The sequence below is a fragment of the Microtus oregoni genome, unplaced genomic scaffold (assembly GCF_018167655.1).
Source record: "Microtus oregoni isolate MIOR12 unplaced genomic scaffold, Mior012 000049F_ref0000343, whole genome shotgun sequence".
NCBI lineage: Eukaryota > Metazoa > Chordata > Mammalia > Rodentia > Cricetidae > Microtus > Microtus oregoni.
Window position 1 is genome coordinate 4,869,712 of NW_024543223.1, and position 25,996 is coordinate 4,895,707.

General features: G+C 56.1%; 1 protein-coding gene across 1 annotated transcript; it reads left to right on the top strand.

The window, feature by feature from the left end:
- The first annotated feature begins 823 nt into the window (after positions 1 to 823).
- Positions 824 to 25,517, top strand: LOC121436466 (protein Dok-7-like). The gene is made up of 7 exons (XM_041636401.1): positions 824 to 966; positions 1,070 to 1,115; positions 9,043 to 9,273; positions 10,841 to 11,041; positions 19,080 to 19,199; positions 21,728 to 21,841; positions 23,579 to 25,517. The coding sequence occupies exons 1-7, from the start codon at positions 913 to 915 to the stop codon at positions 24,319 to 24,321; spliced, it is 1,509 nt and encodes a 502-aa protein (XP_041492335.1). The 5' UTR covers positions 824 to 912; the 3' UTR covers positions 24,322 to 25,517.
- Positions 25,518 to 25,996: the final 479 nt, after the last annotated feature.

A 25,996-nucleotide genomic window follows, 5' to 3' on the forward strand; every position in this document is an offset into this window, starting at 1 on the left:
AATCGACCCTAGCCTGAGCAAGAGGCTGAGGAGCAGAAATTCAGGGGCTCAAAGGCCAGTTGGTTGGGCAGGGGGCTACTAGGCAAGGCTGTTGTCAAGCAGCACAACCACCTAGGCCCTCCATGCTTCAAGACTGGTGCAAGCTGGCTTTCAGAAGGGGAGAGACCAGCCAGGGAGACATGGGGCAATGAGGTGACACAGTGACCCCGGTCCTGGCAGCCGCCTGCACAGAGGTCTGTTCTGTCAGACCTAAAGAGTGGATGCGCCCACCTCCTCTATATCTGCCCAGAGAATGGCTACCTCTGGTGGCGGAGAAGACCTAGGGGCTGGGGAATGGCCTCAGCCAGGGCTGTTCTAGGTTGGTCCGTCATCAAGGGTGCCTCCTGGCTCCATGAGGTGGGGGAAGGGCAGGTGCAAAGGATGAAGCCATTGAAGCCAAACTAAAAGAGATTGAGCAGGCAGACACATGGTCACAAAGCCTTGGGGGAGGAGGGGCTGTCTTGGGACAGTTACCTTCTTTTTGGGAAACTGCCACTGTCCCAACTTCCATCCCCCGCTAGGCTGAGTTTCTTTCCCTGAGAGGCTGCTTCAGGTGGTCTTGGGTAGTGGTCCGGAGGCCTGGCAGGAGCAGTGCCGGCTGGCAGCCTGTTGAGTGCAGAGGCTGCCCAAGCCCACTGCCATTTTTGGCTTGCACTTTGTCAGGGTCTTAAAGATTGTGGCCCCGGGGCACCCCGCCCAGTCTCCCCCGCACCCAGGTCCCGGTGTCGTCGCTGCGCCCCGCCCGCCACGCCGCCGGTCCCGCCCTCCTGGCGCTGCCCTGGGCCCTCCCGGAGCTATTTTGAAAGTGACCCTGGGCTTGGGCGCCCGGGCTCGTGGAGAGGGCGCGGCGGGCGGCGGGAACCATGACAGAAGATGACCGAGGCAGCGCTGGTGGAGGGCCAGGTCAAGCTGCGGGACGGCAAGAAGGTTGGGGCGCCGCGGGGGCGCAGGGCGGGGGCGCGCGCGGGTGGGGGCGGGGGCGCGGGGCAGGCGCGCACGGGCGGCCTCTCACGCTGTCCTGTCTCCGCAGTGGAAGAATAGGTGGCTGGTGCTGCGCAAGCCATCGCCGGTGGCAGGTGAGCGGCTGGGCCGGCGGGGGGCGGGTTGCGGCAAGCCGGCGGGACCCTGCGGGCCCTGCTGCGCGTGGCCGAGGTGCCAGCTAGCCCGAAATAGCCGCGGGGGAGCCGCTGAAACCTGGCCCCGCGGCGGTAACCGGAGAGTCGCAGCCGTTTGGGCGCCGGGACCCTGGGATCTGGACACCCGCAACACAGCCCCAATTTAGTCCGGGGTGTGGAGTTAGGGGGTTCCAGCTCCTGAGTGGGCCAATCCCTTTCCTGGACCAGCAGAGACCCAGAGGGACTGCGGCCTCCCCGTGAAGCACCGGGCAGACCCCATATTGTGTCATGGGACATAGGTGTCCCCATGATGAAAATACTTGCATCAGGAGTTCCCAAGTTGCATTGCAGGCAGTGCCACCCTTCCCCAATCCCACCATCTCAGGTAGGGCAAGAGTAGGAAGAGTCCTACTTTTGTGTCCCAGAAAATTGACTTCTAATTTTGTTTGGGAGAGACACACTTCTGGGAAGAGAGACTGGTACCAGGGTCTGTGGCCTCTGTATAGGGAGGGCCAGCAAGGAGCCAGGGCAATTCGGCAGCTTCAGCCTGGAACTGCAGCTGTTTCAGGAGACAGGTGCCTTGGAGCTGGCCCAGGCAAGGGGTCTGTAAGGGAAGTTGGGTGGGGGCGTGTGTGTATGTGTGTGTGTGTGTGTGTGTGTGTGGCAGTCTCACACATGTGCAGGCAGCCAGAGCGACTTCAAGGATGCTGGGCGTCTGTTAGCTCCCAGGAGGGGGTGGCGCGATGTACTAGCTGCTTTTGTGGTCAGTCTCTTCTGGCCTTGGCCTCAGCTGGCCTCCACAAATTGTTGGTGTCTTCATCAGTCCTTCAAGCCTGGACACTCTGTGGCTCAGAGCCTGGGGGTCCTCATCCTTGGAATTCTTGGAAGAGGAAGACTGGAGAGTGGGTAGAGGAAGGGGCCCTGGAGACTGCCAGGCTTGGGGGTGTGGATCTGTAGAGAGGTAAAGGTCACAGGGGAGGGAAAGAGATAGGACGGGTAAGAGGCTTTGATGACCTGTGTCCAGAGAGCGGAACCATGATAGACTGACCCATGTGCAAAGAGCACTGGAATAGCTGGTGAGGGGTTATAGGGAAGACTCCTGAGTTGTGCTCACTGACTGTTGGGATCCAAGAGCTTCCCGTGTGCCAGGCAGGGAGCAGACTAGAAGCCCCAGGGGAGGGACTGGCAAAGGAACATGAATTAATGCTGTCCCAAGAGGAGGCTCTGAAGTTGGGCTGGAATTTGTTAGGGCTGGGAGGTGACTGGAGGGTGACCAAGAGTGGGAGGTGTGGCCTGTCCGTCCTGAGTCTGCTTTCTGTCCCACTGCCTCTTGGGCTTTGCGCGACCTCTTCCTGAGCTACCTGAGCCTGTAGCCACCTCACTGTGACTTTCTCCTCCCATCTCCCCATCTTGTCCCACTGGAGACTGGCTCTTCCCTGCCCCACCCCTGCCCTCCCTCTAGATGGAGACCGGCACCTACATCCTTGAGGACCTGTAGTCTGAATGCCATTGATCTGATCTGGAAGGGAGGGAAAGGTCCTGTTCTCTTGCCTTGAGAACAAGGGATCCTTGGCTTTTAAATTGTGACTTCCGTTGTAGAGGTTCATGGGAGGTGGTTGAGAGGGACCAGGAAGCTGGGGAGCAACGACTTCTTGGCCAACATGCCCTCACTCCTCTAGGTACTGCCAACACTGGTAGCTGTCCTGTAGGAATGGTTTAGCTGGCAGAAGAGGGGGAAACATTTGATCAGAGGTGTGTTGCACAGTGCTCGGGCTCTGGTGGGCAGTATGAGCTCATGGAAGGAAGTGGTTAAGCAAGAGAATAAGAGTTGTAGCTCCCAGCACATCCACTGGGACACGGTGGCCCTGAGGGCTAGCTAGTATGAAGTTCTTCCTACCAAGCCTGTCTCTGTGGGATCTGGGAGTGAAGGATGTGCCTCTGGTTCTCCCACGGGGCAGGACCTTCAGGAAGGGGGTGCTCTGGGTTCTGTCCTGGCCAGCGGCTGAGACCAGAACTTCAAGTCTCAGCCTGTCTTCTTTCTCAGTGGTGTGGTCTCCCGATGGGGTGCTCCAGACAGCCCATGGAGGGTCCCCAGCAGTGGTTATAGACAGCTGGACAGCATCCTCACAGGGTGGTAATCTTTTGCTTCCCATATGGGCTGCATCAGGGCCTTCACCTAGCTTGGGAAAGCTACCAGGGGGGACCCAAGTCCTGGACCTGGCAGAGAAGCCAAGGTCCAGACATATGGTGGGGAGGTTTCATGCCCCGGCTCTCTCCAGGGCCTTGCTCTCCATTCCTGAAAGCTAGTGGTCCCTAGCTCAGCACTGTCCTCGGACAGCCAGGGTGTGGCTGACCCAGAGAGGTTCAGTGAACTCTACCTGCAGGGGAATATCCCACCCACAGGCTCATGGTGACAGCAGAGGCCTCCAGCCCACACATAGGAACAGGGAGCCTTGAAGATGGAGTCCTATGCCAGCCAGTTCTCTGCTTAGGAAACCCTAACTTTGAAGTTGGGATGTCTTTCAGTAAGAATTGCAGATGTCTTTCAGTAAGACTGAGATCCTTTGGTGGTGACCCAATCCCTCCCTGAATTGGCACCTCTGCCTTTGGGTTAGACAGAGTTCCGCATTCTTCCCAAAGGGATTGGGGCGACACCTCAGCCCAAGGCTGGGGACAGGACAGTATAGCAGGCAGACCCCTCTCTTCATGGGCATCACAGGGAATTGGAATACCTGGGTTCAAGGTTTGGTTCAACTCTTGTGCTGTGTGACCCAGAGAGCCATATCTTCCCTAGGTGTCTTTGTCCTTAGTAGGATGCTCTAGCCTGGTCCCTGCCTGGCCACTCCCACAGCTGCCTGGAGGGTGACTGGGAGGACAGAAGGTGGGGCTGGGCCTCAGCCCTGAGCACTGGCTGCTCTGTGCTGTACACACTCTTGGGGACGCCCATGCCTGTGAGACTCCCTCACCCGTGTGCCACAGTGGACACGGAATCTTCCCTAAGATAAACTTCAGGCCTGGGACCTCACATCTTGCCCCCAAGCATCCCCAGGATCATGGTGATCCCAAATTGCTGCTTGCTCCTATGCACAGCACTTCTGGGGTGCTGCCCCAAGGTCACTGTGACCTCTAGGGCTAGAGCCACCCCACAGCCACTGCCATTCCACTCTACTGCCTTACAGCTCCACCCTCCCTGTGTCCTGTAGCCTCCAGGCCTGGTCACTCAGTCTTCCCGGTGGCGTGTCCCTCCACACAGAGCTTCATCTTTGCCTGTCCCTCCTGCCCTCTGCATGGCTCTGGGCTCTGGCTGTGAAGGCCTCTGTGAGCTCATGACAACTCCATGGTTATTTTTACATCTTTAGACGCCTTCCAGCTGCCTGCCCACATGGCCATTCAATGTCCAATGGGCTTCTTAGCCTCGTCCATCTAGGAAAGACCCTGGTCCCAGCTGTATCCCTGAAAGCCCTCGCCAGGCATCCTCTTGCCACTGCATCCCAGGAGCCATCTGTTGGTCTTCACTGTGCTGTCAACCTAGCGACAGTCCTGTGGCTCCTGCCTGGAGGATGGGCAAGTTCAGAGAGCTGGTACTGAGGCTGCTTCTTCCTGTGCTCCCAGGCCCAAGGTGTCCCTTAATGGGACAGGAGTGTTGGAGCTGTGCTGTCACTATTCTGAGTCTATTCTCTATGCCGTAGCCAAGGCTGGGCTCAGTTCTCTTAGAGCTGCTTCTGGGCACCAAGACTTCCTGGCTCACCTGCCTGTGACTTGGTCTTCTTATCCTCCTGGCCCTTCAGGTCTCTCTAGAGACATCTGGGCTTTTGTCCTGTTTCCTGTGGAGCTGCTAAGCTGGACACACACACACACACACACACACACACACACACACACTCAGGAGGGCCCTGCCCACCATCATGATGCCTGTTCTTCTTCACATAGGACTGTGCTGATAGTTAGCTGTTGGCTTGTATGTTCCAGTGTCCCCACTGATCCAGGTTCATAGGAGATGGGACAGGGTGACAGAATAGGCAGAGTAGGGTAGGGGTGGGGCATCTGGAGCATTGATGTGACTCAGGCCTGCCTTGAGGGAGCCCTTCTCAGCTCTCCATCCAGTTGCCCCGTGCACAAGCCCATGGAGTCACTGCCAGAGGCTGAAGACTCTGGTAGTAGCCGTGGCTTCTGCAGCCAGTTCAGGAGCCCTTCCTGCAGCTTTGAATGCCACCCTGTCCTATTTCTGCTGGAAATGCAGACACTGTCCTGAAGCCTGAAACTGCAGCTTGGAAACCTGAGCACCACAAACGAGCGTCCAGATCAGGCGGTCATCCCTTTGCAGGTCTAAGGGCAGAAGAGTGAGATTAAGCCATGGCAAGGCCAGATGCTCTCTGCCTTGTTTTGCTCCTTGTGACTCTGGATATCCTTGACTTAGACCTTATGGCCCCACCTCCTGCCTGTGACCATATGACCTTTCTCGTGCTTCATCCTCTGTCTCATCTGAGGATGTGCCAGTGTCGCCAGGATAACTAAGGAGCTTGTCTCCCAATCTGCAGTTTAAGTCATCTGCCTGATGTCCCCCCACATCCCTCAGACTGAAAGTGGCCACCATTCAGCCCCTATAGATGCAATAAGGGACTCACTGACTCTTAGTGTCCTGCAGCACAGGTTGGGATTTTGTGTCCCCAGAGATCAGGTAGATTTAGGGGTGGCACCAGTCTACTAGGGATAAGGTCTCAGGGTTAGATACAGGGCCTTCCTTGTGGCTCTTTAAATCAATCAGACATCAGACTCAGCACCATGTGTGAATAAATTCTACCCTAGGGTAGAGACAGGCTACACCCAGCTCACTGCCTGCTTCTGAGGAGTCACCAGAAGCCTCCACAGCCTTCCCATGCTGCATTGTGGCCTTAGTGAGCTGGGCGGTCGTGATGGAGCTGCCACCCCTGTAAAGCTAAGGTATTTACTGTCTGGTATTTAAAAAAAAATTATGACACCATTCTTTTTTTTTAAATTCATTTATTATGTATACAGTGTTCTGCTTGCATGTGCACCTGCATGCCAGAGGAAGGCACCAGATCTCATTACAGATGGCTGTGAGCCACCATGTGGGTACTGGGAATTGAACTCAGGACCTCTGGAAGAGCAGCCAGTGCTCTTAACCTCTGAGCCATCTCTTCAGCCCCCATGACACCATTCTTGATGCTATCATCGGGAGCATTAGCTTTTTGAACAAAGTAGGTGACAATTTGCTGTCCCTGAAGCAGCAGGCTGTTCCCGGATGAATGTCCGACTCTCTTCTATGCTAGCACAGGTAAAGGTTGAGCTACCATTGGCACTTAAGGAATTAGAAGAGGGCGTAGATGCTGATTTTGATGGATGCTGGCATTGCAGAGGTGGAGTAGGACGTGAGGGGCATGGTCGGGGGCGCTAGCCTGGGGTGGCCGGTAAGTGAGCCCTGGCAGGGGCTGAGCAGGTCAGCAGGGTGGTAGCACTGAGGCCTGAAGGCCGGGCCAGTGTATGGACTGGGTTGGGGTGGGTGGCAAGGTCATCCTCAGGGCAGCAGCAGAAGCAGGACATTGGCTCAGATGCTACTACCATCAGGGTAGACTCTCCTGTCTGCCAGGGACCTGAGAGGTGAAAGGAGCCAGGGCGTCATTGGTACACACTGGCCACATCTCACATAGCCCAGCAGACATCCAGGCGGGCTGCAGGTGGAAGTGGTGTGGGATGTGTGAGCACATGTTAAGTACCCACCACATGTGGGGTCTTTACCCCTTCCCACCTTCGGTCTTCACGGCATTGGTACAGGTGGGGTCCTGAGGTCTCTGCAGATAAGGACACAAGTTGACAGGAGGAAGGGCGTGTCCTCTGCCCCTGCCAACCTGACACTGGAGACATACAGGGATTTGGCTGTGCTCACCCTCATTGTTCCCATGATCTCCCTTGTGGACCCCCATGTATGTCCCCTGGGCTTTCATTTTTTCATTTCATGTTTGGGTATGCTTTTGGGGGACACATTCTGTTTTTGTTGCCTTGTTGGGTTTGCTTGTCTCTGGGCCCAGCTTCTTGCTTTGTGGCAGTGAGTCTAGGCCCTCCTCACCTGTGTCTGAGAGAAACTGAGCCCCCAAATTCCCTGGGTTTCTGCAAGTTTTTCTCCCCCGGTTGAGAATGATTTCCCGCTTTTTATGTTATAAACAATGGACAAGTTCCTGGACAGTAAGTGGAAGCCCCGACCCTGTTCGTTGTTTCAGCAGAAGGAAGGGTTTATCTGGTGTTGTGATTAGAGGGATAGCAATCCGTCACCATCATGGTGGAGAGCATGTCAGCAGGCAGGCAGGCGGAGCTGGAACACAAGCTGAGTGCTCACAGTTACCTCCACAAACAGCAACCTCAAAGCCCACCCCCCAGTGACATATGACATAGGACATGCTTTCTCCAGCAAGACCACACCTCCAAGACATAACCCACCAACTAGAGACCAAGTGTGAAAACATCTGGGCTTATGGGAGCCGTTCTTACTCAAACCACCACACTCCAGTCTCTGACCCCTGCAAACTTGTGACGGTATGCTAATACCAAATCCATTTAGTCCAACTTCAAAAGTCCCCATCTCTTTCAGTCCCAACATCGCTGAAAAGCCCAGAGTCCCACATCTCACCTGAGACTTAAGACAATCTCTTAACTGTAACCCCAGTTTCAGGGGGTTAAGAGTCCTTTGCCATCGTGTTGAGGAGCATGACAGCGGGCAGGTCTGGTGCTGGAGCAGGGATTGAGGGCTCACATCTCCATCCACAGACCGGAAACTGAGGGCCTAGCTGCTTTTGGAGATAAGGTCTGAGCAGCTGAGGCTGGACGCCAGCTCCTGGCTCTTCTGCCTTCCCTTCCTTGCTTTGGTAGATGGCACACAGCTGTGTCTACTGGTGAGCGTGCTGCCCGGCTGCTTGCCCACTGCAGGTCCCTGTTGGGTAGCAGAGGAAGAGACTTTGTAGATCTCATGGAAAGCTAGCTGCTATCAGCCTCCATGGTCCCAGTTCTCAGACTCTGGATAGGGAAGGAATGAAAACACCAGAGGCTCTGGGGGTCCCCGTTGGGATCCGGGTTGTCGTATAGGTTTACTGAGGCTGTTTGCAGAAATGTCTTGCTTTCAGAGGTCAGAGGCTTTGCTCTGTGGTCCTCGTGGGGCGTTCTCCATCCTCTCCTCAGTATAGACCAATATATCCATTCACTGGGTGCCACGTGTTATTTAGGGTTGCCTCACATGAAGCGTTTAGGTGTTTGCATTGGGCCCATGAGCCTACACCCTCCTCATAGGGAATCATCCTGCGGTCCCGGTGTTGCTGTGTGGAGGCCTGGCAGCTGGGGGACCTTCTGACTGAGGCTGATAGTGCAGTAGAGGGGAGGGAGGTCTGAGCATGGCTTCCATCAGACTACCCAGCTTCCCCAGGAAGATCTGCCTGAGGCCCCATGGGGATGACACCCCTGGGTGCAGCACAGTGGCAGTGTGGACAACGCCAAGACAGATGGGAACCACTGGGAATGGAGTGCCAAGATGCCTCTGCTCTGGAGGACCTGGGAGTGGACAAGCAGTCCTCTGCACTCTGGCCAGATTAGGCACACTCTCCATACCACAGGCTGGGCAAAAGGGGGCCAAAAGCACGGGCTAGGAGTGGGCCCTAGGGTCCTGACGGGATGAATATCTGGTACCCTCATAACCAGAGCAGGGGTAGGCTGGGCTTGCTCTTGTCCTGTGGCTCTTTTGGTTTAGGTAAGTCATTTGTTCATGGCCAGCCTCAAACCCTAGTCTCTGTCCAGCAGTGCTGTGGCCTTCTGGGGACCGTGGTAAAGGGTGGTGACAGTGAACAGTGGAGGTAGCACCCTGATGGCTTCTCGCCTGTCTGGACAGACTGTCTGCTGATGCTGGTATACAAGGACAGGTGTGAGCGCACCAAGGGCCTGCGGGAGCGCAGCAGTCTCACCCTGGAGGACATCTGTGGCCTGGAACCTGCCCTGCCCTATGAGGGCCTGGCCCATACTCTGGCCATCATCTGCCTGTCGCAGGCCGTCATGCTGGGCTTCGATAGCCATGAGGCCATGTGTGCCTGGGACACCCGTATCCGCTACGCACTGGGCGAGGGTAAGTGACATGAGTTCGGGGCCCTTTGTCAATGTGGACTGCAGAGATGGATGACACCCCAGGGAATCTTGTAGAAATGATGAAAATGGGTGCATGTCTCTGAGTGAAAGAGCCAGGTGGGCCCTTGGGGTGCTCAGGCTGGGGGCCAGTGCCATAGCCCTTTGAGGCCCCTAAAATGGCCTTGTTAAAACTGGGGCCCTCCGTCTACCTTGAGAGAAAACAGTCCTCCCAGGGACCAGGAAGTTCCCCCAAGCTGCTCAAGGGTAGACAGAAAACCTTGCAAGATTTTATAACTCCTAGACCAGACACTGGGTCACCGTGAGTCAGGGACAAGCTGACTGTTAGTATCTACACACATGAGTAAAGCAGAGGATGGAAGAAAGCCACAGGGCGCACATACCTGAGGGCTTGGTTGATGCCACCAACCCCCCCCCCCTTATCTAGCCAAGGTAGCCACAACCTCCCCCACGATGTCCCATGTGTTCTGTGCCATCCCAGAACCCATGCAGAGGGAGCCACTGGGGTTGAACTTTAGAGGCTCTGGGTGGAAGGAGAGAACCGATTCCTCAGAATCCTCCTGGTGGACAGTCCTAGAGCCGTGGAGTGGACAGTGCAGTGAGGGTACAGGGCAGGCAATATTAGCGTAGAAGCTCTCATCTTTCTGGAGAGTTTCCTGATGGTGGTTCACAGCTTGGTTGCAGCCCCTCCTCCATCCGGGTAGGGCAAGGCCATCCCACAAAGCAGCGCGCTTCCCAGGCCTCTCCACAGATGTCAAAAGAGAACTGGTGTGGCTTGACAGACCCCCTGGAGACCCAAGGGTGGGGTAGGACAAACCCTACCAGCTTAGAAGAGGACCAGGTGGCATCATTACGAGGCTTCCTCTGGCTCTGGGGTCTGGAGATGGAGTGGGCAGGGGATTGGCACATGGGCAGTGCAGGTGGGCAGGCTGATGCTGGCTCACACGCATGAGCTGCCTTCTGAACTGAGTGATCTAGGAGGGTGGGGAGGAGGGGACTTCTGAACTGGGTGATCTATGAGACTGGGAGGAAGAGACTGACTTCTGGCTTTCGAGGCAAAGGACGGAGCTGAATTCGTGGGCAGGACCATGGCAGCATCTAGCAGCCTCTGAGCCATACTAGTCTCAGGGAGACCTGCCAATCATGACCTCCTACTCTGAACACAGGATGGAACATACTCCATTCCACACTCTGACGTGGGACCTCCTGAACTTTGCTTTCCCGTTTCTGAAACTGGGCCACGTTGGCTGACTTGATGGGAAGGGTCCCCAAGGAGTGGCCTTAGTGCCTGCGACCTGCCCTGAATATGTTGGGGAGGGCTAGGCAGTAGTCCTTGCCTTCCGAGGATTCGTTTGCCTCTGACTAAGGAAGATCCTGGAGTTTGGGCAGGATGTAAGTGGGGCCCACAGACATCCTTAGCCCTTCCCGACATTTGCCGTTCATTCTTGATTGAGTGGCAGCAAGGGCACTCCATCAGTTTGACCTGGGGATACTCCTCCCACCTCAGCCAACCCTTGGTAATGCCCTTTTGCCCACTTTCTTGCCCTCAGTGCATAGGTTCCACGTGACGGTAGCTCCTGGCACCAAGCTGGAGAGTGGTCCAGCCACTCTCCACCTCTGCAATGACATCCTCGTCCTCGCCAGAGACATCCCTCCAGCTGTCATGGGGCAGTGGAAACTGTCTGATCTCCGTCGCTACGGGGCCGTGCCAAATGGATTCATCTTCGAAGGCGGGACCAGGTGTGGGTACTGTAAGTATGCTGTGTGGGGGGCATACTGGGGACACTTGAGCTGACGGCCTACACATGTTGGCTTGGGGACCTGACAGGAGACTGTGGGCTGTGTCCCCAAGCAAAAGGGCTGCAGCCACTCAAGCTGTGAATGGCACTGAGCACTGAGCCCGGACCCTGACTGTTTCTGGGAATGTTGGGTCCTGGGAAACTACAGAGAACAGCCTAGTGTCACTGTGTGGTTTGTGTATGAGATCACAGTGTCAGAGTTCCTTCTGTTCAAGTTAAATGACAAAAATACTAAAAAAAAAAATACAAAAAACCAGTTCATGAGTGACATCCCATGGATACCCCAGTCAAAGTCCATTTACTGACACAAAATTCCTCTAGACACATCAGCTGCTTAGACTGCTGAGCTGCTCAGAGCTGCCTGGATGTCAGCAGTGAGGTGGCCGCATGTGGGGAGGGTGGGTGTGGCTCCCGAGAGGTATGAAGTCAGGGGAAGGTGGGTGCAGAGGCTGGGATGGCCATAATGGGCTGGTGTCTGGTAGCCAGGATGGGAGCTCAGTGGTGGGGTGGTGTTTGAAGTGTCCCACTGACCTTCCCCTCCACTGCTCTCTAAGGGGACTGTGTACGTGTTGGTGGAGTATGGACCTGCAGTCCCTGAGGGAAGAGAGCCCTTCTCCCCTCTTGAGAGGCCATCTTTACTCTGCATGTGCGCTGACTGCCCAAGGTGCTCATCCTCTTGGCCACCCGGCCTCCTGTTGTCTCAAGGCCTGGACATTGAGTAGTGGAATTCCTAGGTCAGGCAGGGGAGACTCTTGTAACCTGTCTACCCACCCTTCCCTCGTCAGGGGTGTAACCTTGACCTATGCTGGGGCGTGAGGAGGGAGTGAGATGTAGGTGTTTGGGCTCAGCCCCTGCACAGCATCATTAGGCTCAGCATGGCCTGATTGGGTGCATCCGCAGGGTTCTGGAGCTGATGCCTCCCTCCCTGTGGGGTGTTGTAGATATGGGTTGTGCTGGTCACTGACTGCCTGGACCCCACGTTCTGCAAAGACCTGAATTGGACACCATGCTCCACAGTCTCTGTTGGATACTAGGAGCAAACAGTGGGCCTCTGAGTGGGAGGCAGTCTCATGGGGACCTTTGAGGAGCTAAAGCGTGATGTGTAGAGGTGCTTAGCAAAGGGTTACGAAGCAATGAGGCAAGGCAACATTCCTCCCAGGGCAAAGAGGCGGCATGACCTCACAGCACAGGGACAGCATGACCTTACAGCTCAGGGATAGCATGACATCACAGCGCAGGGACAGCATGACCTCACAGCGCAGTGGCAGCATGACCTCACAGCACAGTGGCAGCATGACATCACAGCGCAGTGGCAGCATGACCTTACAGCGCAGGGACAGCATGACATCACAGCGCAGTGACAGCATGACCTCACAGCGCAGTGGCAGCATGACATCACAGCGCAGTGACAGCATGACCTCACAGTGCAGTGGCAGCATGACATCACAGCGCAGTGGCAGCATGACCTTACAGCGCAGGGACAGCATGACATCACAGCACAGTGACAGCATGACCTCACAGCGCAGTGGCAGCATGACATCACAGCACAGTGGCAGCATGACCTCACAGCACAGTGGCAGCATGACCTCACAGCGCAGTGGCAGCATGACCTTACAGCGCAGTGGCAAGCACAACCATTTCCCATGCCAGCTGTGGCGTTTAGTCTTCTTCCTTGGCAAGTCTCAAGAGCAGGGGGATTCCAGGTTGGCCTGTGGTTGGGGTGGTGGAATGTCTGGTTGGTCCCCTCTGTCGTTTGACAGGTGGGAACTACAGTCAGTCACACAGTGGCCTCTCCCTCTGGGAGTCTCTCGATCTGGGAGTTCCTGGAGTCACACCAGTTGAGGAGGGTAGATTCCTTGCTTGGTCTGTGGGATTCCCAGGTACAGGTTTGTTGTGGTGCTGGCCAGCATGCCCTCCAGGCCGGGCAGGTCTCTCAGATGGGCTGGGCCAGAGGATCCGTTTCCATGGAGACCTGTTCCCTTTATCTAGGCTCCAGTGGATTAGGGCCTGCTGCATGTTTCTCCTCTGGGCCCTCTGAGTTTACAGCTTGGTCTCTTGGTGCCAGCAGGCTCCTTTCTGCTTGTCATCGTCCTGGGCACTGGGTGCTAGTGCTATCGAGAAAGCAAGCATCTGACCTGGGCTCTTGTGTTTTCCCTGCATCTGCGGTGAACTATTCAGGGCTGACCGGAGGCTTCTGAGCAAGGTCCTGAATTAGCTTGTCAACGGCAGGAATTTGCCTGGAACCAGTGTGCCTGGAGCCGGCTAGTCTGGGTCCTGCTTCAGAACCCTGGCACTGGCATTGCTGGGACTCTCTCCCTCCAGACCAAAGCCTACTTGGCCCATAGGTCCCTGGCTGCTGGAAAAGACTGTGTGGTGACCATGGGTAGGTGCTGCATTAGGACCAGGGAGCCCCTGTTGTCTAGATGCCCGGACCTTGAGTAGTGGAATTCCTAGGTCAGGCAGGGGAGACTCCTGTAACCTGTCCACCCACTCTCCCCTCGTCAGGGGTGTAACCCCCACCTGTGCTGGGGTCAGGAGGAGAGCGTGAGATGTAGGAGGGTGTGAGATGTAGGAGTTTGGGGCTCAGCCCCTGTACGGCATCGTCAGGCTCAGCATGGCCTGATTGGGTGCATCGGCAAGGATCTGGGGCTGATGCCTTCCTCTCTCTGGGAAGATCAGTGTGGAGGACTGACTAGGAGAGCCCACCCCTTTGTCCCTGCCAGGTGCCCTGGAGCTCTGCTCTCCAATAGGGACAAGCTTGGCTCTGCTGTAGCTGGTCATAGAAACTGCTGCAGCCAAGCTGCGACTCCCTGACACAATGTGGAACACAAGGCAGGTGGGCAGAAGAGGTGACTGGAGGCCACACATCTGCCCTACCTGTGGGCAAACCTTGGGAAGGAGCTCCAGCCCAGTGTGGCTCATGGAGCGGCAGGTATCTGCAGTCTACCATAGGCCTCCTGCATTCAGTGACTGGTATTGAGTCAGGCCCCTGGGGCTGACTGTCACGATTCTTCAGACCCGTGGTCGTGTCTCTACAGTTCTGCTGACCTCCCTTTATCATATGGTGACAACAGCCTACAGAGTGAGTTCAGGTACCATCAGTGTGGTATCTGCTGTCATAAAAGGTCCAGGCCGGCCATGGTGGGCTTCCTGAGACCTGCCCTACCGGACACTGAGAGGGACACGTCTAGGTGCTCAGATGTTCCCTAGCTCATGGGGCTCCACCCATGGGGCTTCCACCCTATCTCAGTTTTGAGGAAGAGGAGACTGAGGCATGGGCTGCCATGGGTACTCATGATCATGTGGAGGCAGTGGCAGAAATGACCCAGTTCATGTTTGTGTGTGCAGCTGTTCCTGGGGAAGGGTGGGGCTGGCTGCTTACCCCAGGCCTCCATCCGCCACGTGCCAGCCCTTCTTCCTCTTGAGGAACAAAAGGCCTTCTTGGGCAGAGTGGGCACCAAGCTGGGAGCCAGGGAGCAGGACCAGCTGCTAGGTAATCCAGACACTGCCAGCTGTCAGCAGCCACCAGCTGCGTCCTCTGGGGGCTAATTTGCCGCAAGCTGTTAGAGAGGAGAGGCACGGTGTCCTCTGACCTTTGAGACAGGCCATGTGACCTCCTGGGGTACAAGGAGACTTCGTGTCTCAGCCCAGGCTGCTGCATGGGAGAATTAGGTTCCTAGACAGAAACATCACTCTTTGGGGATGCCAGTGATGGTGTGTGACCAACGTCATTCTTCAGAACACTTGGGATGGAGCCCAGTGCCCTGACTTCCTCATCTGGACAGGAGAGCCGGTGTCAATCCCCACCACGTAGCACCCTCTTGAGGTGTGCCTATGCACCTACAGTGTACCTGAACTTGGGCTTTGGGGTCTCCCTTCCTGAGGTCTGGAAGTGACCTCACCCCATGCCCAGCCTGAGCCTGGCTGCTCACTGTCCTCCTGAGGACCAGGACCTCAGCTTGGTCTTCAAAAAACAGAAGAGCGAGGGCCTATCAGGATCCTGGTGTAGGCTGCATAGGTGAGCAGGAACCCCCAAGGCTTGAAGCAGGTGCAAGAGAGTGGAAGCAGGCAGAGGAATGAAGGAATGACCGCATCCAGGCCTGCAGAATGTTCCACAGGTCAATGCAGGTGCCACCAAGGGTGCCCAGTGACAAGTGACAGAGTCTTTAGCTGATGGCCCTCACTCTTCTCAGGAAGATGCTGGTCCCCGCTGGGCCAAGCCTGGGACATTTTGAAGTGTGTGTATATCTAGAGGTCATTGTCATAGTGATGTCAAGGACATTCTCCACTAGAGCAAAAGCTGGTACACCCCAAGAATGTAATGCAATTAATAAAAAACTCAGAGACAGAAATTGGGGTTTAACCTGAAGGTCAGAAAAGCAAAACAGCCAGCGGCTGGCCCTTACCTCTACCTCAGTCTGAAATGATGATCCTGCCTCCAGGAATCTCAGAATGAGGCTGTGTCTGAGAGCTGTCTCCTCCCATCTTGTATTCCTCTCTAGGGCTGGGATTAAAGGCGAGCACCATTGGGATTAAAGGCATGCACCACCTGGTTTCTATGGCAAACTGGTGTGGCTACTGGGATTAAAGGTGTGTGTTACTGTTACCACTGCCTGGTGTGTAGACTGACCAGTGGAGCTGTTTTACTCTCTGCTCTTCAGGCAAGCTTTATTTATTAAGATACAAACAAGATATCACTACACAGGAACTCTTGGTTCTTCATCTTCGGGTCCTTGTATTACCCATTGCCGTGTGGTAAACACCCCGAGTGTAGTGTCTGTTCTGCTGTTTAGTGCTGGGTCAGAATTCAGAGCAGGGCTCAGTGAGATGGCTCATCTCTGTCCCACGAGACAGAATGGGTCACTCGAACCGTGAAAGACAGATGGTGCAGGTCCTGGGCTTGGTAGGGAGGCCGCAGTTCCTCTTGGGACCTCCTTTCCTAGCAGAATAGCTGGGCTTTTCTATGTGGTGGATGGTTCCAAGAGAGCACAAATGGGTGGAGCTCGGCTCCCTCAGGGGCCTCGTCCCAGAACTGGAAGAATAGCATGTTACCTTGGTTACTTTATACTATTTAGAGGAGTCTCAGGCTGGCCCTGGGGCAGTAAGAGAAGGGGACCTAGCCTTCTGGGTGGGCAGTCGGCTGGACAGAGAACCTGGGTTCCAGCCTTTCTTAGAACATACAACCCAATTAGCAACACAGAGACGGTCCTGGAGGCATCTTTTTACACTTACCTAAGGGAGACTCATCGGGCAGCAGGTCCTGGGAGGTCATCAGGGCCACTGTCACATGGTGTTTTGTCTGGGGTCTAGTGCAGCAGACATGTACAGGGATGTGAGGCAGAGTAAGCATCACGAGGTCTGAATCAGATGTAAAAGCATCTCAGGATGAACATCTGGCTTCCTTAGATAGGGGTAAGGGTCGAGGTTTGGCACAACTTAATAAAAGGTGCTATCTTAAAGGACGTTGTTACAGCCTAAGGAGTATGGTTGGGCATCTCCCATGTGGAGGCATGCTAGGTGGGGCAGGCATGTTTAGGGAGCCCTTTGACAGGTAGGGAGGACAGAGGGGACAGGGTCAGAGATAGAAATGTATTCCAAGGAAGCCTCATCCCTGAACTCTGAGATCCCAGGTTAATGGTCCCTTGAAGATAGGTGTCCTTCAGAGCTATAGATGGGGTGGCTAGTAGGGATGCCACATGGGCATTTGGGACCCAGGTTGGTAGCTGCTGGGCTCCTGGGCCTTGTCTGGCTGATCGCATCTCCTGGGCAGCATGATACTCCGCAGACGCCGCCGTGGTGGAATGCAGGGCCGGCTCCACTCCCTTCGGTAATGTGGTTTTTTATAGTCGGGGGACTGATTGTCCTGCAGTTTCTGCCAGCTGCCTGTAAGCTCAGGATTAGAGGCCTGGCCTTCCATGAGAGCTGGGGCCAGACTGACTGAGCCCTACAGTGGGTGGGGTGGTAGATGGGGACAGGGAGCAAGCACGGGATGCTTTGTGTGAGCTGGCCAGCAGATGGGAGCCAGGCTGATGAGCATACTTTGCTTAACCAAGGCCCAGCGGAGTTCTTGGCTTGCAGAGTCCGTCTACCAGATCCACCAGGGCCTTTCGGAGCCAGTAAGCCTCTGGGGGTGGCCTCCTGGGCGGGCTTCAGGGTAGCTGTCCACTTCTGCTCCATGTCTCACTTTTTCTTTTGGTCCCCAGCTTCCCAGTGTAGAACCAGTTCTATGGTGCTGGGCAATGTCCCAGCAGCCTTGCGCTAGGCTTGAGTCCATCTCTTGCCTGGGATCATAGACGTTTTTGCCTGCTATGGGTTCTATTCCCATATCTCTAAAACAAGAATGGCATTGCTATACCACGTGGTTTAAGACAATACAAAGCTTCAGCAATCACACCCTGGGGCAGCCATGCAGGGGTGCAGCAGCAATCACAGGTGCTGTCATTGCCTGTGCACACTGGGGCGGCCATGCAGGGGTGCAGCAGCAATCACAGGTGCTGTCATTGCCTGTGCACACTGGGGCGGCCATGCAGGGGTGCAGCAGCAATCACAGGTGCTGTCATTGCCTGTGCACACTGGGGCGGCCATGCAGGGGTGCAGCAGCAATCACAGGTGCTGTCATTGCCTTTGCGCCCTGGGGCGGCCATGCAGGGGTGCAGCAGCAATCACAGGTGCTGTCATTGCCTTTGCGCCCTGGGGTGGCCATTTCCATGTGTCTTGGTACTGGTTGAGTCCCTGGAATCCACAGCTTCATGTTCAGCAAAGAAGAGTGGCCTAGAAGCAGAAATTTTAGCGAGGGGACTTCTCAGATCTTACCTCTTTCGCCAGTCCTAGAGCTGTCCCTGCCTTCTGTCCCTGAGAATTCTGCATGGACCCTGCCTGCCTTTCTTTGGGCAACGGGCAGAGGTCCGGAGCAGAGAGAGATTCTTGTGTGGTGACATGCCGAGTGTCCAGTCCCATGGCCTTGGCTCAGCAGGTGGGTGCAGCCAGCCTGGCTGCTCTCTCATTCACTTGGCCAGGGAGGGATTTCATTCACCCTTGGTGGAGGCACAGCCCAGCAGGAGGGCCGGCCTGGTGCCTGATGGCAGATGGCCTCGGGGTGCCCTCCCTGCTGACTCATTGCTCTTGCCTCCTCTGGGCACAGAGGCTCTGAGCACCTATGTGGTCCCTCTGCCCAAGTGACCCTGCGCTGATTGCACACTATTCCTTCCTTCTGCTGAGTGGGCAGGAGGGGCAGAGTCAGCCCTGGAACACAGGTGCGACCTCAGGGCTTCGTCTTTACCCTTTGACATCCGAGCAAGGGAGAGGTCACTCTTAGTGTGTGTGGGGACACTGTACTGGTCAGAGTGACAGCTGAACACTTGTGGTGTGGCACACCACACTGCACCACAGTGGGACAAACATCTGCAGGTGACTTCACACAGCCCTGGGTGAGGTCTTGGCCACACTGAGAGACCCAAGGAAATCTCCCAGAAGTGCCTCCCTTGTCATTAGCACAGGCTGGGGAAGAGCCTCCGGAAGCCTTGAGGGAGCCTGGAGGGCAGAGGGTGGCCTGGCCTGCGTGTTTCCCCACAGGAGGTGCATGCAGTGGGTTGCTGAAGATCCTTTCAGGAGAGTAGTCTTGGACAGAAAGTCAGGACAGGTTGCCCTCATGAGATGTGGGCCTGCTGTTCTCAGGACACACGATGCTGTGTGGGAAGGACACCCAGCTGGCGTTTTGGCACAGGTTTCCCTGTCAGTTCCTAGGCATTGCTAAAGAGACTGCACTCAACTCAGTACCCTCAGGACACATTGATGGGCTCCCTAGGCCACAGAAGAGGCATGTGGGGTCTGGGGCCCTAGGAGTCTGGCTTCGTGAAGATATAAAGTCACTTGGATTTGGGCTGGAGATTGCTCAGGTTTCTTGCACCTCAACCCCAGACCAGCTCTGGGTGTCTCTCCAACCCCTGCTGGGGCTGGCTGACCCCTGTGTCTCTCTGTCCTTCTTCTGCAGGGGCTGGAGTCTTCTTCTTGTCCTCAGCTGAGGGAGAGCAGATCAGCTTTCTGTTTGACTGCATTGTCCGAGGCATCTCCCCGACCAAAGGCCCGTTTGGGCTTCGGCCAGTTCTCCCAGGTGTGTATGGGAATGTGGCAGGGGAGGTGCCCTTGGTGGTCTGGGGCTAGTAATCTGCTTCATCAGTCTAGTGATATGGCCCGCCCTCTCCCATCCACAACTAAGAACCCTAGAGCCCACTGGGCTAGGATAGTAGCCCTCTAGGCTCCGTGCAGCCTGGGGTCCCTAAGGGGGTCGACTTCTCCTGCAGTTGCCCCTCCTTCATGGACATGGACCATTGGAACACCGGGGCTTGTGGCCTTTTGGTTGACCCAGGCGAGCCACAGTTGCTGAGGCTGAACAGCAAGTGGCCCAAGACCCTGGAGATGGAGCAGAGACATCCTGGCTCCAGGTCACTGACATGGGGACAGTTGATCTTTCTCTGATGCTTGGGGTCAGGACCATGGTGTCTGAGCCTGGCATTTGGCTCGGAGCCACTCTGTGAGGTTATCTGGTATGTGTGGGGGTTTCAAGATGTATTTAGGGTGGGCCCCACTTAAGCGTGCCTCTTGTTTAACCTCTAATCCCCAGCGTGGCTGAGGGCACCTCGGACCCATCTTACGAGGGTAGAGAACACAGTTTCAAATGCTGAGCCAAACTCTTGGGCACCAGGCCCTCCTAATCTGCTGCTCCCTGCACCCCTGTAGCCAGCGAGAGAGCTGCAGGAGAGCCTGGAGCTCTCCCTGTGGTCTGGGCCCTCCTGCAGTGCCCCCTGCTGGTGTTTCTCTGCCTTGCAGTTGCAGATGTAGAGTGTGGAGGGGGAAATGCCAGTGGGCCACAGGGTGTGGGGGGGGGGACTGTGTTTTCTCCCCAGAGACACACATTTCTAGAGGTTCCTTGGAGCATATGCACCCCCCCCCCCCGACTCGCAGTGGTGTATGTGCTACTGTTGGTGTGCCCAGAAACAGGACCTGGACTTAGGGGTATCTACTCTCCTACTTGTTTTAAATGATTCTGGGTGAAGGGAGTACTGGACACAGCACTGGGCATAGGATGACATAGAAGGCTACCCTTAGAAATGAGTTGTACCCCAACCCAGGCAGGGAGTGGGCTGTCCCCAGATAGGGCTGGGCTGGTGGGGTACCCTGGCCTGTTCCACAGCTGTCTTAATCAGGTCATCTGGGTGTGCTCAAACAATGCCACTGCCAGGGCCTGGGTCTGCAAGCATTGTATCCTAGGGGTCCTGCTCAGGTATATGGGGCCTTGGGTCGCCCCGGCATGGCAACTGTGTGGATCAGAGTCAGTATCCAGCTAGGGCAATTGTGGAGTCCTACAGCATTGACCCATGTGGGGAGGGCTTATGGGAAGACAAGGACCCTGTGGATGGCATGACATTCAAGTCCCACAGCCCCGAGGGGCTCCGAGAATGCACACTTGAGCAGTGCCCCACTCTCTAGGTTTGCGGAGATGCTATTGTGTGGGCTCTCACTGGGGTCAGACCCACTGCAGCCTCAGCCCTCCACATGAAAACCTGACCCCAAAGCGGGCAGGAGGGAAGAGGAAGAAAGAGGACTCTGGGAACTCCGGCTCTGAGGATATCATTCATGGTGCTTTTATGGCTATTTCTAATTGGGGGACACTATTGCTGGAGGCTTGGCATTCATAGCTGGGGAAGCCCCAGGCAACAAGATGCCAATCATAGAACACTTCCCCCCACCCCGGGGTTTCTGGGGCCCACTGTGCTCCAAGGTATTTCTGAAGGAAGGAGGGAGGGTACTGTGAGCTAGAACAGGGTGGCCAGAGGAGGAGGTCCCCACTGCTTCCAGCCTGGCTACCTCTCAGCCAAATGTTGACATTGTCAGGGCTTCAATAGGCAGTTTGGATATGGGCAAGGGGGACCTTGCATGAGCACCCCAGCAAAGACAGGAAAGCCTGGGGAGAACAGGGTGGCCACCTTCCTGCTCTGTCAGCTATAATGGTATGGCTCAGAGGTGGAAGATGGTGAGGGGCCAGGAAAAGATCCCACCCAACCTGGTTCCTGTGGGCAGTGACAGGTCCAGGGAGGCATTTTATTCATCTCTGAGAAGTGGGTGTGGTGAGCTAGGGCTGAGCAGACCTCTCTAGAGAAAATAGGTGTGGTCCTGAGGAGGTACCGTCATCAGCAAGGAGAGGCTCATACCTGGGGAGGGTGGGGATTGTCACAAGGACAGGGAGCCAGGCTGGGCAGTTGTGTGCCTATCCTTAGGGGACAAGGACCTGAGCTGGGGGTTATACACAGACAGGCACCTATGCTGGACAGATAGGGGACCAACTTCATGGCCAGAGACTGAAGCTGAGAAGTTCAGGGGTATGCCCACAGGGACAAGAACATGGACTGGATATATGGGGGCTTGTTCACAGAGAGAGACCTCATCTGGGCATCTAGGGGGTCTGAGTAGCCTATGTTTGATGCCCAGCAGCTGGGCCAAGGTGCAGGGCAGGGCTAGGCCTCCTAGAGGCTAGCTCAGGATGCCTTGGCTCTGAAGGTTCTAGACTCACCAGGTATCCTGGTGGTGTAGGGGTGGGGTGCAGGGGTGATTGTCGCCTCACTGGTCCTTTTCTCTGCACAGACCCGAGCCTTGGGGGACCCTCAGCCTCAGAGGAGCGTGTTGCCCAGGAAGCGCTGGAAGCGCTGGAGAAGCGACTTAGCCTGCTTTCACACTCTGGCCAGCCAGGCAGTGGAGGTAGAGTCAGTGGTTGGTTCTATCTGCAGGGACCTCTAAGTACTTGCCTCCCTACTCCGCTTCAGTTCGGGCAGTGGTCTGTTCGCATGGAGTCTCCTTGTGTACACACTCATGACCCTTCTGCCCTGTGCAGGTAGCTGCCATCCATCTCAGGCATCCTTCTCCCTCTTGTTCACTCATTCTTCACCCACCCATCCATCCACCCACCCACCCATCCATTCACCCACTCACCCATCTACCCATCCACCCACCCATCCATTTATCCATCCACCCACCCATCCATCCATCCTCCCACCCACCCATCTACCCATCCATCCATCTATCCATCCATCCATCCATCCACCCACCCATCCATCCATCCTCCCACCCACCCATCTACCCATCCATCCATCTATCCATCCACCCATCCATCCATCCATCCATCCATCCATTCATCTATCCATCCACCCACCCATCCATCCATCCATCCTCCCACCCACCCATCTATCCATCCATCCATCCATCCATCCATCCATCCAGTCCATTCCTCCTGCTCTTTCATTCCTTTGTCACCCACCCATATAGCCACTCATTGCTCCCCTTCCTACTCACCTTTCTTCTTTCTCTTATTCATTTATTCTCCCCTCATCCACTCACTATCCTGTAAACTTACCAGACGCCAACAGCAGCTGTGATGGGAAGTGTGACCTGACTTTGAATCCCTTCCCACCCACTAGCTGCGTGGCCTGGGCAAGGCCCAAGTCTTCTACATTTAGCTTTCTTGTCTGTTTTCTGACAAAATGCTCAGGGGCCACCTGAGCTGGCTTCCCAGGAGCGAATGGTTCTCTGTAGCTACCATTGGTGGACGAACCTGGAAGCCTGGCAAGGGAGCCTTGGCAGGTGGGCTTTACCAGGTCTTCCTAGGCTGGAGAAATACTGTCTGGTGCCTCTCACCGTTCCTAGAGGTCCACAGCGGGACAGTGGCCATCTCCCCTCCCAGTCCCTCCCTCTAGAAACAGGGACTCTCAAGGTTGCAATAACCTGTCTTATCTCCTTGCGGGGTTCACCTCTGGTATCTGCTCAGGGAGCCCTGCAAGCTAAGCCAGGCAAGCTGAGAGGAGAAGCAGAGATGGCGTGAGTTTTTTCCATGCACACAGTGAGGCAAGGCAGAGCCCTGGCAGGACGGGAGGGATGGGCGGTGGACAAGATTTGATCCCAGGCTGCTCTTGTCCTTAGAAGCTCACAGTCCCATGACGGGAGGACGCAGTGATGGAGTCAGAGAAAGGGACAATCTGGATGGGGCAGCCTGATGTGAGCACACGCAGGATGCTGAAGGGGGATAGGTTGCCCCAGGTCTTGGCTGGACTAGAAGTTGGCCAGGGTAGTAGTCCAAAGAGTTGGACCAGGAGAGGAGGAGGAAGCTCAGGTCTGGGTCATAGACACACAACGTGGAGGGGCTGGAGGCAGGTGCCTGCCTTGGGGGAGGGGACTGTATAGGTGAGGGTGGAGTCCAGGTAGAGAGAGTCAGACCAGACTGATGAAGTGCCTGGAGAGGAGGGGGGAGCATAGGGGCTCCCAAAAGACTGCTACTGAGAGTAGGCTGGGGGTTGGGTGAGGAAGAGGCTGCCTTGCAGACCCTGACCTGCTGCTCCAGAGTCCAGGCTTGGGGCTGGGGAGAAGCGGACTGTCATAGCATACTCACTGACCACACCCCCTGCTTGGACCCCCCCAGCAGCCTCACTTTCTGCTTTGTCTCAGGGGATGATCGAAGCCTATCCAGTTCCTCCTCCGAGGCCAGCCACTCAGACGTCAGTGCCAGCAGCCGGCTCACTGCATGGCCGGAACAGTCCTCATCCTCAGCCAGCACATCACAGGAAGGGCCAGGGCTGGTGGCTGCCCAGGGTCCAGGAGAAGCCATGCTGGGCGCCTCAAGGCCACCCCTCAAGCCACTGCGGCCTCGACAGTTACAGGAGGTTGGCCGCCAGAGTTCCTCTGACAGTGGCATTGCTACAGGAAGCCACTCCTCCTACTCTGGCAGCTTCTCATCCTATGCTGGCAGCAGCCTGGACGTGTGGCGGGCCGGAGAGGAGTTTGGTTCTCTACTTAGCCTGCGTTCTGGAGCCAGTGCACCTGAGCCCAAACTGTGCGCCTGCCCACCCGGGGTGGCCGAATACCAGGTGCCCACCTCGTTACGACATCACTATGACACACCTCGAAGCCTGCGCCAGGCCCCCAGAGACCCAAGCCCAGCCTCTCAAGGCAGCTCTGACCACAGTTCGGCCACGGACTTGGGTGGTCAGCCACCCATGGGGTGTCCCTCCAGTTGCCTGGGAGCTCGACGACGGGGGCAGGCAACAGAAGGCCCAGGCAGTGAAGCCATGCTGCCCAGTCCATCCCCTGGCGAGCCCTGGGAAGCAGGCAGCCCACATGCAGGGCCGCCTCCGGCTTTCTTTTTGTCATGTTCAGTCTGTGGCGGACTCAAGGTAAAGCCCCCTTCCTGAGAAAGCAGGCTGGCCACTGCTGCCAAGGGCTGGATATGGCCCCTCCAGATAGGAGAGGAGGGGCCCTAGCCTCTTTGCAGAGGGGATGCTCTGTGCTGTTGTAAGAAGCTGCCAGATGTGTAGCAGGGGCCTCAGGGGCAGGATGACAACCACAGGGCTGTCCTCCCCTAGGTGGGTGCGGTGAGTGCCAGTGACGGAGGCTGGGCAGGTTGGGGTCAGGAGAGCCACTGATCCAACTTCTCCCACTATCTTCTTACCTTGTGCATCACGCATGGGGGTGCTATGCCCGTGGGCTCCAGTCATGTATTTCACTGCCGGGGGCAAAAGATCTCCATGGCTGGGGTCAGTTCTCAGTGACAGCGAGGTTTGGCCTGGTCCACTGTCTCTTCCTGGATAACCACCCTCTGTCATTCTTGGTCATTTCTGCAGTGTACAGACATACTTCCTACCCCAAATCAAATCTGCTGCAACTGCTCTAGACTCCCTAATTCTGTGAACCAGCAGCTCTGCATATGCAGCCCACAGACTGGGCACGGTCTGTATATGATCTGCTTAGCCTGTCATCTTGCAGCACCCACAGGTGGGGTCGGTGTCCCATCCCATGGGGAGGAAACTGACGCTCAGGAGGCTCCATGACTTGCGGGGTCTGTGACTTTGACCCCCTCTGCACTTGAGCCTGCTCCCAGGCTCCCGGAGGGCTCTGAGAAGTGGGCTGCCAGAGTCTGCAGCACTACCAAGAGGTTGAGTGTTCCCCAGATGCCCGAGATCAGTTTGCCGGAGGGTCTCTTGCAGAACCTCCCAGCAGTGTACCCCTGTGCCTTCTTGCTGGGACCAGGAAGCTGGTGGCCAGGACCAGGTGGAAGAAATCAGGGCTCCACTGGCATTTTCGGGGGGCTCTGGCCTTACCCGCAATTCACCCTGCCTCTGTATTTGGGTGTCTCCCACTCCAGGCTATGTGTTCCCTTGTGTGGAGCAGAGGGGCTCTGCTTCCCCGTGTCAGAAGGTCGGTGTGGCTGTGCCCCACCCTTTGTGAGTCCCTCCATTGGCACCTGCAGTCCTGACCTGGCAGGCCAACTCACCTGTCAATGCCTCCATCTGTACCTGGCACCGTCGGCCAATCCATGTTGCTCTGTTGCGTTTTTAAAATCTATTTGTAATACATTCTCAGACTGGAAATAAAGCTGTCTTTTCTTACTGTCTTGCCTTGTTCCATTTGGCCAACCTTGCTCCTAGGCCTAGGACTGAGGAAACTCCAGGGGTCTGGCCCTCAGCCTGAGGTCTGGGTGTCGTGGACACGGGAAAGAGGATGAGTGGCTTTGGATAGCCCTGGGGCTGGGGGCGTGGTGTGTGTGTGTGTATGTGCGTGTGTCTGTGTGTGTATGTGTGCGTGTGTCTGTGTGTGTGCGTGTGTGTATGTGCGTGTGTCTGTGTGTGTATGTGCGTGTGTCTGTGTCTGTGTGTGTGCGTGTGTGTATGTGCGTGTGTCTCTGTGTCTGTGTGCGTGTGTCTGTGTGTGTTTCTGTGTGTGTGTTTGTTGAGGGGGGAGCTTATTGTGTGTGTATCATGTGTGACTTGTGGAAACCACACTGAGGTGAGCCGTGGTCGTTCAGCCTCAGGCCCAGGGCTGCCCATGTGCTGTGCTGCGTTTTCATCTCCCCATGGCATGCGAGGCCTG